The 11,772-nt window shown below is 43.7% G+C and overlaps 1 protein-coding gene across 1 annotated transcript in view; it reads right to left on the bottom strand.

Annotated features, from left to right (window-relative positions):
* CHAF1A (chromatin assembly factor 1 subunit A) overlaps positions 1-11,219 on the bottom strand; it is a 16,764-nt gene extending 5,545 nt beyond the window's left edge. The window contains exons 1-11 of the mRNA XM_035892301.1: positions 10,737-11,219; positions 8,108-8,164; positions 5,717-5,958; positions 5,051-5,111; positions 4,459-4,527; positions 3,809-4,032; positions 3,136-3,289; positions 2,849-2,929; positions 2,674-2,763; positions 2,171-2,432; positions 1,061-1,548 (exon numbers count right to left, since the gene is read on the bottom strand). Coding sequence (XP_035748194.1) covers positions 1,061-1,548; positions 2,171-2,432; positions 2,674-2,763; positions 2,849-2,929; positions 3,136-3,289; positions 3,809-4,032; positions 4,459-4,527; positions 5,051-5,111; positions 5,717-5,958; positions 8,108-8,164; positions 10,737-11,120 — 2,112 coding nt within the window. The 5' untranslated portion in view covers positions 11,121-11,219. The remainder of the gene's footprint in view (positions 1-1,060; positions 1,549-2,170; positions 2,433-2,673; positions 2,764-2,848; positions 2,930-3,135; positions 3,290-3,808; positions 4,033-4,458; positions 4,528-5,050; positions 5,112-5,716; positions 5,959-8,107; positions 8,165-10,736) is intronic.
* Positions 11,220-11,772: the final 553 nt, after the last annotated feature.

Genomic DNA, 11,772 nt, shown 5'->3' with positions numbered 1-11,772 from the left:
AAAAAAAAAAAAAAAAAAAAAACCCAAACAGATGGAGTTTGGGGGCTGAACAGCTTCTCACAAGTCTCTGAACCCCATCAGTATTTGAATGCAGAGCTTTTTCAGTAGAAATAGCCAAAGAAGCCAAGAATAAAGCAGAAAAGAAAAGCACAAAAAGCCTTGTCTGTGGCTTCTTTCCTCACCCCCTTGCCCACAGGGGATGAGGAATAAATCCCCTGACAGTGCAAACCCTGTCCTACCTGTAGGTTTGGAAGCAAACAGTAGGTAACACCAAGGTTCAGGACCTAAAGCCTTACTGTCCAAAGTGCATGGCAGAGCATCATCACACAGCTAAAAGCACCCATCACGTTTTTCAGCCATCCTTTTGGCTTGATTAAGCCCTTAACACTACCTGTGGTTACCTCAAAAAACAGAAGCAAACAAGAGGAGGGAAGACCACAACAAAGCTTAGAGCTGGAGTAGCAACTACTCCAAATCCATCTCGTTTTGTTCCTATGAATTATTTTTTTTTTTTTTAAACAAGCTCTTGAAATTCAGCTTTATGTATGACAACATAAGCCAGAGACTTTACAGACTATTATGGGTTGAGTTGCAGCACTTACGAACCGCATTTAATGAGTACACATGCAACTGATGTAAGTCACCAGCTCTGGCTATACATCTGGCAGCCATACATATACATAAAAACCTGCATACAAATTATATACAGCTGTAAAACCAAGGCCAAGCAGACACTCAGAAACTATTCACAGCTTGGATGCAATCACTGCCAAATAGCAGAAAATGGAAGAACAGCAGGAAAGCAACATTTCAAATGGAATAGACAGTCCAAGCTGGAGAGGCACAGAAGAAACCCATCTCTTTCGAGTCACATAATTTCACCCCCTTTCCCAACAAAAAGGGTCTTTTTGTGCAAAGGACAGTGTCTGTAGCTTAATATTTTGACTCTGCTCATCTAGGCCAACCTGGGAGGCACGCCAGGACGCTCGCCTACTGAAGACGCACACAGCTACATTTCTGTCGTTCTTCACTGGGGAAGAGCACCGCAAAAGGAACTCACCTGTTCAGCATCCCGAGGCCTTTTCATGAATTTAGTGATGGACATGCTTCCGGTGGACTTCCTCTTCACCGACACGGGGGTGGCCTGCAGGAGAGCCACGCCTGGCACACTGCCACCCTCCTCCTTCCCTGAAGAAGAGACTTGCGTGACGTAGTTCCATTGACAAGGGACAGGGAGATGCTCTTGATCAAAACTCTTCAGCACCTCCGAGTGGACGTACCAGCACATTCTATATTCAGGTCTCTTTTCGTACACAGAGTTCTCAGAAATGATTCGCTTTAGCCTGGCTTTGGAAGGGACACTGCTGTCCTCACCAACAGGCGTCTGCGGCCGGGAGGTGTGAGGGCTCGCGGGGCTTGTGTCGCTACAGTCGGCAGCTGCAGTCACATCACTGAACAGTCCTTGCCGGCAGCACTCCTGGAATTCCTGGATGATCACCTTGCTCCCATTCACGTTGCCATGCAGCAGCGGCAAAAGCTGGCCAAGGACTGCAGAGAAAAAAAAAAAAAAGACACACAAAGGTTGTGGGGAAGAACTGTTTGAAGGCCAAGAAAAACCAGGCTGACATAACCTATCAGTACACACGCTCCAGAAAGAAGATAAATAGGCTGAGATTAATTTTAGATATGGGATTGTAACAGGAGCTAAATTCGATGTAGAAAAGTCACCTCCAATAATAATGACACCCTGAAGCGAAAGCTTCAACCCCTGTTCTAGCCTTGACGTGCATTATTCATATCCTTGTGCTAATCAGGTACAGGAGATACCCAGTACTGAAACCTGTCACACAAACTAAATCCTCTCCCCCTGAACAATAAACGGGTCGACGGGCTCGAGCATTTCCAGTAAGCAGTCCTAAATCTGAGTCTGCTGAAGTCTTCTTGGCTTTATTGCCTAGATTTATCTAGAGCAAGAGTTTCTGGAGTGCGTAACGAAGGCCATACCAGATGCAATGCTGGAAAACGCCTTTCCAAGAACTCTCATAAAGATTCCTTGGATTTCAGACTTGTTATAAACAGGTCATTCCGAATTTGACGCTCAGCACAAGAATCTATTCTCTCCAAAGCAGAGTACAACAGCGCATTAAGCACTTAGCCCTTCAGATCTTACTTTGCTGATCTTTTGCTCGTTTTTTGCTACATTTCTGTATCTGCTGTTCTTCTTCTGCAACAGGCGAATCCAGGATACACGCTGTGAACTGCTGGAGAAACTTTAGGTCCGCATTTGTGCCGCTGTCATTTTCTGCACTTTCCCAGACGCAGCCGATTTTCATGGGCTGTAGAACATGGAACCTCTTCCCCTTGGCCAGGAGTTCATCCCACTCCTTTGCTTTCAGCTTTTGACGAACCTTCTGATTCTCTGGATCGCACTCCTAAAGCCACAGGCGAGAAAGAACTCTATACATCCATTCCAGAAAAAAATAAAACACCGAAAAGCTTTTATACCCCACTTTTTACTGTGTTCCCTGAGCTACACAAGTCTGCTCCTGAACCACGCAGATCTGAGATGAGTTACACCACTGCCAAGGCTACATGCTTTCTTCCTCTGCCAGTATTTATTACAGGATTCATTGGAAACAGAGATGGAAACCCACTGACGTGCAGTTCACTTACTTCTGTCACTCCTTCATCTTCAGATAAGTACCCATGGGGTACAAAAAACCCATCGTCATCATCTTCGTCCTCTCCCTCCTCTTCATCATCCTGAAAATAAAATCTGCTTATTAGAAATTACACTGACAAATACAATTGGTTCATAAAGCTATTTTTCAGCATGCAGAATCCTTACCCCTTCACTATGGGAGAGGCTTTCTCCGGGTTCCTCCTCTTCCCATTCTTCATCACTATCTACTTCGTAGTCCAGTAGTTTCTAGGAGAAACACCAACGTGCCATTTCTGTAAGTAATTTGGAAGCACGACACCAGACCCCATCGGAGGTTTCAAAACTCCGTAGCAAGAGGGAAGATGCAAGTGGGCAGAAATCCCAGAGAACAGATGAACTTGATCAACCACATATTCAGTTCAAGGGCATAAAGAAGTAAAAGAATCCCACTATACTGCCTGTGAGGTGCTTACACTGTCCTTTGACCAAGGATTCCTGGGACGAATCACAGTGGTTTTCTTGTTCCATGTGCCCCAATATGCAGGACGGTGATTCTCACAAAACTGCAGAAGTTTCATTCTACCAAGTTTCCCCCTTTCGGGAACAGCATCCACTACCACCACATCACTGTTAAAACAAGAGACCATCTTCAGTACTCAGCAGAACATCCCCTGCTGCTCAGGAAAACATCTAGAAAACTTCAGTTCAGCCACAATACCAAAGCAGAGCTTGAGCTGATTAGACCAGGCACACTCCCAATTTGCTTGCAAGAACATGAGTTCCAGCCAAGCCACCTCCCTCCTTAACAGCACCTCTGTTTTAGCTATCCGTATGTTTACTTTTTAAAACCATCAAAGACCAACACCGCTAAGGGCCAGTAGTGTCCAGTGCTGAAAGGCAGCTGCCTGAAGGGCAAGATTTCCTGCAGGGAAGGATTTGAGAAGCTCTGTAGGGAATGAAGGCAATCTACATCATAACATACTGCTCCCCATGGAAACAATTCCCGTATAAAAATCAGTATTCAAAGAAAAGCTCCATCTTTCCATCATCTCCAATATTAGAATAAGACTACCTCTAAGCCATCCTGCAGTTCATCGTGTAAAAAAAAAAAGTGAAGAAACCCACCCCCCCCAAACACAGACTAACCTGTTTACTATGTCAGCACTGTTATTGACAAAAGTAGGTCCAGTTTTACGTGGTTTACGACACTTTAGATCCCTCAAGAAAGAAACTTCACTACTCTGTGCACGCAGGAGCTTATCCAGCTGTTCTAGGAAGTCTGGATCCGGGGCAATACGACAGAGGGGAGCTAAGACCATGTTCTCCTTAATTTCAAAAGGAGCAAACTTTCCACAAGAGCCAGCAAGAATCTGAAATACGAAGTGAAGATCATTACGGTCTGAACACCCAAGAAACTGCAGTACCAACACATTCAAGATATGCAACAAACCTCAATACCAGGTACTGATGTTTGAAGGAAGATTTAGGTTAAGCCCTTCCCATCTGAGACTCCAGGAGATCTTTTCAAGGGAATTGAGGTCTTTACAGCCATCACAGCAGAAGACAGAGACAAGATTTTCACTAAAGCAACTGCAAACTACTTTCGCAGTCTCTGCTCTGGTCACAGACTTTTTTTTTTTTTAAAATCCTTTACACTTTTGAAATTAGGAAGTAAGAAATACTAATGCTTTGTTCATCTAGGAAGCTCCAAAGGACAGATCAGAAGGAAATCAAGTGTCTTTGTTAGAAGGCAACTAATGAAAGACCAACAACACAGAGGAATAGCAATACCTCACCTTCGGGGCTTGTGGAGTCTTTGGTTTCTGGAAGAACCTCGTAATTTCTGCTTTCTGTGCATTAATACGCTGAAATCAGAATCAAAATGCAAATTATAAACCCAAAGGCAGGACAGGGCCTTACAATTCAAGGTAAGCTCACGCATGACCCAACTTCAAATCTAATAAGGCATAAAGCAAAGTTCCAGCTCCTGTAACTCAACAAAAAATTGTCTTCTCTAACACACCTATGTGGATTCCAGTGTCATTGCCAAGACAAAGGACAGAGTTCGCTCATGGGCATTGAAAAAAACACACACAGAAAAGACTTTAACAGGCAAAAGCAAAGACACCAATAGGTATGAAAGTACCAGACAAGAAACCTGCGCGATATAGCACCGCCATATCAGATTGGACAGGCTGCAGCCCAAACGGACACGTGGCATGACCTCAAGAGGGGCACCGAGGCAGGGCACACCACCTGGAGAACCACAGTAGCTGCAGGAGCCCTGTTGTGAATGGCTCAGTAGCCATCGGGCAGGGTGCCAGGGAGCCCATTAGCATCATTTCACGGTGGCAGAAGAACTTGAGACAAGCTAGAGAAAGCATTTACCTTTTCCTCCTCTCTTAACCGTTTCTCCTCTTCTTTCTTTCTCTTCTCCTCAAGTTTTGCCCTTTAATATAAAGTCCACGTTAATTGTCACAAAGCATGAAGTGTTTATTTGCACTGAGGAAGACGTGAGAAGCCCCAGACCTTGACTAAGACCCCATCATGCTAGGCAAGAAGATAATCTATTAATTCAGTCAAGGACCATACTTGGTTAAGCGTACAGAAAGACTCTTCATTCCTTCTAGAGCAAATATTGACCTGTTTTAGCCACAAAGCAGCTAGGCTGCTTCAAGTTTCCCTCAATACCAGGAAAGGGTATTTATGGTATTATCAAGTCACAAGCAACTTCCTCAACAGACAGGGCACCAGTGCCAGCAAACTGCAAAAGTACAAGTAACACCGGTCCTGAAGGGAAAGCTCAGCGGAGCATGACTGCTCTTTTCAGCCATTTCACACCAGAAGCCCAGGTCAGCCTGCAAGCAAAAAGCACTGCTGAGACTAGGGTCTGGTGTACAGAGTTGTTCGAGCAGTTAAAAATCTATCCCATGACAGAGAGGCACATGCTTGTTGACCAGTACAACCTCTAGAAGGGACAGTTAAGGTGGGTATGGAAAGGTGCTCACATCATTACATTACTCCCCCAGGACCTGCAGAAGCCAAGCCACTTACTCTAAAGCTTCCTGCCTCTCCTTGCGTTTCTCCTCCTTCACTCTCAGCTTCTCAGCTTTTTCCTTTTCTTCTTTTTCTTTCTTTTCTCTCCTTTCTTTCTCTTTCAACTCTTTTTCCTCTTCTTTCTTCTTCTTCGCCTCCTCCTTGGCTCGCTCTTTTGCGGCTTTCGCTTCTTCTTTCAGCCTTCCCTTTTCTTCCCTTTCTGCTTGCAACTTCTGCAGCTTGTCTGCTCGCTCCTGATCCTGGTTCAGAAACAAGACGTTAAGCAAGTTGGCTTTTTGCACACAGTAATAGCATAAAAAGTTGAGGAAAATAAGGACTCTGCTTCTTCAGCTGAGACCCTAGAGTAGATTCTTGCACCCACCCAGTGCTTGACCTCCAGCATCGTTTCTGGCCATGACAGGAGACAAGGTTATTAACCACAGCTACCTGTTGCCTCAGCTGAGCTACTTTGTACTGCCTTTGAAGGCATTAATTGTTCTTTTCTCCTAACAAACGGAGGCGTTTCCCTTTTCTAAGCATCAAGGAAAGCTTTGTATTCGACTTGCTTTATATTTGAGTCATCTTCATTACCACCGTAGCATTACGGAAAACTATACGGGAATTTTTAAAAATTGGTTTTAACTTAATAGAAGACTTCAGATTGTTTCCAAAATACTTTCTTTGGAAATAAACACCTCATGAGCTAAGCTGTCACCTTTGATATCAATGTAGGGCTACCAGGGTATAAAAGTTTAAATTGCAAAATCAGATCAAATTCACTTTTCAAACCCACAAGGCTTTTCTGACAACGTTTCTCACTATCTCAGGCAGCAACATGAATCTCCAAACTCTGGACTGTGCACCTGCTTTATAAGACGTGGAGCTTGCAAAAAAATTGTCACTTATATTAGTCCATATTCAATAATCAGACACCAGATGCTTTAAGCTTATTTAAGGGGCGCTGCAGGAACAAGAGGGGAAGATCACATTGAAAATGTTGCTGTTCACAGTACTCCCCTCCCAAGGCAACCAAAATTCTCATTATGGGTCTACTGACACAAAGAAGAACACGGAACACTTGCTATAAGATGACAAATTCAAGAAAGAGCTTCCCTATGGTGTAGGCATTGGTGACTTCTCCAGGAAAACAGGGTATGTCTCTGCTCAGACACACACATATCCTCACTGTCTATTTTCAGGTTTGTTTTATTTATTTCACATCTCTTCTTGGCAACATCAAGACTTACTGAACAGTGTCACAATGTACAAATAACTGCAGAAGGCAACCGACACGCAAAACAGTGCCAATGGTAAAAGAAAAAACCCAAAAACCAGCATTGTCAGAACCAAGTCATGGTAACCAATGGAAAACTACTGGGCAGTTTGGAAAATGGTGTGAAGCTAGCAGCAAGATTGGCGGGTCTATTTAATTTTTAATGTAACAAAGCTTCCATTCTCATCTCTCCCTCACATTACTGCTATTTTTAACGTACATATAGAATGGAAGAACACAACAGATTGGACTTCTATATGGGGCACTGTAAAAAGCAAGCATCTCGGGTGCAGGCTCAACTACATATAGCTTATACAAAACACACAACAATCCCCTACCAACTTTATAAAGGAGTTATTCAGAAACCCGATAGGAATTCATGAGCACAGGCCCTCCCAACTGCAGTTAAAATAACACCCAGTTTTCCAGCAGGCAAAGCCCACTCATACAGCACTGACTGTTCAAGAACTCCATGTGATCCATCAGCCTCCTTGATATTTAGCATTTTCTAAGTGAAAGCAGAACGGGCGGCAAAATTATCGCCCCACCGTTTTGTTACGGAACAGAGTTTGCTGACTAGCTGCATTCAAGCAAACAGAGACCAGAGCTTGAGCGTTTCCAGCAGCAACATCCAACAGGCTCTTCAGCAAGCCGTAAACATGGTGGCCCATTTGCCTCACTTATTAATGAAGAGCAGACCCTACACTTTGTGGATTAAAAGGGGGAAGAGTGAGAACGACGAAGCAGGAGCCAGCCCTAAAGAGAAGGCTCTGGAAGATTTCACTTGTATCTGTCCACTAAGCAAGGCTGTACCTACCCTCTCAGGAAGGGTTTGAAAAAAACTCTTGAAAGCATTTTGACAAGCAGTCAGCAACATTTACAGTTTCTTAATATCTTACCAAAGCGCAGAGAAATGCAGCGCAGGCCACCCACACTTCATTATGTATGCATTAAGAAGCTCTGGAATGAGCCAAGTACTTTAACTGCATGCATTAAGATTCTTCCATATTCATCAGCGAGGAAAACCAGGAAAAGAGATGTTATAAGTGGACTAAGATGAAACGCAAAGGGCTTTGCTTACTATTCAACGCAAAAGCACAGCAGGTTAGCTTTCTATGTCAGTGAAAATGCCTTACTCTTTGCAATCTCAGCTTCTCCTTCTCTGCCGAACTTTTGTGGAATTTCTGAGGTACCTGGAATTACAAAAGGCAAGTTTTAGAGATCCACATCCTCCCCTTTCCACGAGGCACTAGAACTCTTACTGAAAGAACAGCAAGCTTCGTCTCAATTACATCAATATTGTTCTCGCAGATTAGTATATTCAGCAACTTACATATTCCTTCAGTATAGGATATAAGAATACAGTTCAAGCATATCTAATCTCACTGATTTACATTTAAGCCTGAATACATCTAAATGCTTCAGTTTACATTAAGTGCTCATGTTACTGAGTTTTGCAGAAACAAATCCCTCTAGTCTACTCAGTTCTGAAGTTATCGTTTGCAAGGGAATATCACATGCAGAAAAATAAACAGAAGCTAGAGCTGCTCCAAATCATGAGAGCACAACAGAGGATGTTTAATTATAGCAAAGTCATTTTCTTCAAATTAAACTTGTTCGGTGGTTGTGGGGTTTTTCTTGCATCCTACCACTTACTCATGCTATGATATTTAGATATAACTTCCTGAGTACAAGGACTATTATCCATATTTTAACACCGTTTCTTCTTGTAATTGCAGCCCTCTTGCTCTTCCACTAGTATCAGCCCATCAACCCTAAGTTCCCAACAGGCCACACTTCTCATTTCTCTTAAAGCTGTTATTTATAGGGGAAAAAAGGTATTTTATGTTTGAGAGAATTGTTCATAGACTGGTCAAAGGCTTAATTTGTCAATATTTCAGCATACTGTGGCTCAGTTTCTTGTTATCCCCCTCTTCCTTCTCCTGCAGTATAAGGTACCAAGTTCATCCCTGTGATTAACAGACTAACGCAGACCAACTGCTTTATTTTCTGGACTTACAGACATTTAAGTTTACACAGTGCAAAGCTGTATCAGGAGATTCTGTATTTATCTGCCACAAAATAAGAACCCTTTCAGCCGAGAGCTTTAGTTTATCAGAGCTGTTGCCACCTAGGAAAACAAACATGCCAGGACAGGCAACCATACAGGTCGAGGTGCCAACTTCCCATTTTGGCAAGCAGCACACGAGCTGTTCCTACCTTACTTCGTTGCACAGGAAACCAAGAACTTGTTTGCATTATTGTATTACATCAGAAGTCAAGCACTTTTTTTGTTTGCTCTGCTACACTGTAAATAGTTCACACCTGCTGGAGTTCAGGTATTTATTTTAGAGATGAAATATTTCAAGTTTCAACAGTATAAGAATTGATCATTTTTCTTTATAAGCAGGCAGTAGAAGATACTGAAGACCTGTCACATCATCAGCTCCAAGCCCCGGCTAACTCATCCATATCTTTTCCAGGCCAGCGAGGTTTTTCCTCACCTGTGGGACAGTCTCTCCTTAAGCCCTGGGAGAACAGTTGGTGAAAATCTTTCTTAAAAGGCTCAAGATGGGATAAGCGGGAAAGCTACTGGCCGCTCCACCCTCAATCCTCTGTCTCCGGCAGCACAACATCAACCCACCCCTCAATACCTTCCTCATTTTCCCCTCTAATAACATAGCTGAGCAAAACAAATGCACTGGTCAGATAGTCCAGCCTAACTGTAGTTGAGGCTTAGCTACAGTGCCCAAGCGCATTCACCACCCCCCCCCCCCCCCAGAGAAACCCCTGCTTTACACCTCCACTCATCTCTTCCCCAAAATGGTTGAGCGGTGAACAGGCATTTGAGCTATGCGAGTGTTTCAGCCACCTGCACAGATACTCTGGGTCCTTAGAAGCTTCCCCTTCAATACAGCACCAAAAATCTCAGTGTTTTGGGGTCTCTTGCTGGAGCAGAGGAATTAAACTGGAACGAAGATCACAACTGACCAGCTCACACAGAGCTCATTTTGAGGTCCCATGCTCCAGCCTTTGCTGCCCAACAGCATCGCATGTCCCCAGCAGCACTGTACGTGCAGTGACTTTTCCCTGGAGCAGCTCCCCGCGCTCGACAGCGCGCCCGTAACAAGATGGCTGAGAGCACAAGCTCTGTATGCTCAGTTCAGAGAGACAGAGGCTCATCCGACTCGTCCTCCATCCTCACGTACGGATCTGCAGCTCCACTGACGCACTGTGGTTTCAACTTAAAAGCATTTTCTGCACCACAGCTACAGAAATTCAGATCTTGAAAAGTATCTGCAGTGACAGGTACTGGGTAATGTCCTCTCACAGTAATTACAGCAGCTTCATCAAGGATAGAATAGAGGTTGTAAAACATCACCTAAGGGACAAAACTACTTTTGGGCATTGTCCTTATCCCAATTACCAATACGCTATGTCCCAGGGCATGCACTTCATGAGCAGTTCATAAAAAAAATTATACAAAATGAACCTGTAACAGAGTTTAAAGGTACACTCACACAATGCAAATATGCCAGCAGCTCAAAACTAGGCAAGATTTCAATCCTTTAGCTGTAGGATTTAAAGGAAGATTCAAAAGGGCAATAATTCAGTTATGTTATTGATAAATCAACACCACCTTCCAGGCACTTCTCACCATCTTTGTGAACATCCTATGTGTCCTTCCCACTACAAGTGCAGGAAACCATACAACCATCTGCAACACAACAGTTTTTTAAAAAAAAGCCAAGAAAAGAGACCAACCTTCCTAACAGGCGTTGAGGCAGCTAAAGGACTAGTATTTTGCTTAGTTTCCGCAGCAGGCTGCGCCTCAGGTGAGCTCACAGAGCGAGAACTTAGCGAGGAGTTGGTAAGTCCTGAGTCTCCTTCATGAGACGATTCCATGGTCTCATTTTCCGACGTGATGCTTCCATCCAGAGAAGCGACCTGGGGAGATTTTGCAGTCATAATATCCTCCAGGAGCACTACAGGCATCTTCCCCTCAAAGATGACGTCCTTCAGTTTGCTCTGGTTTACCTTTGCGTTTTCCACATTGTTACACTCTGTTAACCTGGAATGAGACTGGATTCCGTCGACCAAATCATCATCTTTACTCGCTACAGCTTCACACTGTGCATCAGTCTCCATTGAATCATCCGTTTGGCTACTCTGAGTGGAATTCAGGCAATTCAACTGGTTTATCTCTTTTTCTAACGTGCCATTAGTTATAGCTACAGATGAAGACGCTTTTGTACCAAGATTAACACAGTCTACGTCATCACTTAGTCTATGGCCAGAGCCCTCTGTCAGGTCAATAACAATTACAGTTTCGTTCGTGTTATCTTTTGTGTTTTTCTGTATAAAATGGTCTAACGGACCCTTGCCGTTAATGAGTTTTGGAGAAAAATTCACATCTGAATCCAGCTGGCAGTCGTTCTCCACGTTGTCCAGGGATGCATGCGATACGGCTAGGGAGGAATCCTTACTCGGCCCAAAACCACTTTGTGAGCTCTTTACTTTTTTGACTTCTGACTCTGCATCGTATTTTTCCTTTGGTACAGGATTCAAGCGTTTGAACGGCAACCGTGCTGAAACAACAACATTTTCTTATTTTAGTCACGTCACACAAATCGCTGGGGAGGGGGGGGGAAGCAAATATCAAGTTGTTTTATTAGTTTTTAAGCACAAGAATTGAAACAGATAAGCCAGTCGGGGATGGTTTATTACTGCAAAGCCAATGTATTTCCCAGAATCAGCTCTGACACCTTAGCGCCCTGACACCGTGCCGGGTGACAGACGC

This window comes from Egretta garzetta, unplaced genomic scaffold, assembly GCF_000687185.1.
Source record: "Egretta garzetta isolate BGI_Z169 unplaced genomic scaffold, ASM68718v1 scaffold4, whole genome shotgun sequence".
Taxonomy (NCBI): Eukaryota; Metazoa; Chordata; class Aves; order Pelecaniformes; family Ardeidae; genus Egretta; species Egretta garzetta.
Note: the sequence above shows the minus strand (reverse complement) of the source record. Positions and strands in the feature narration are given on the sequence as shown.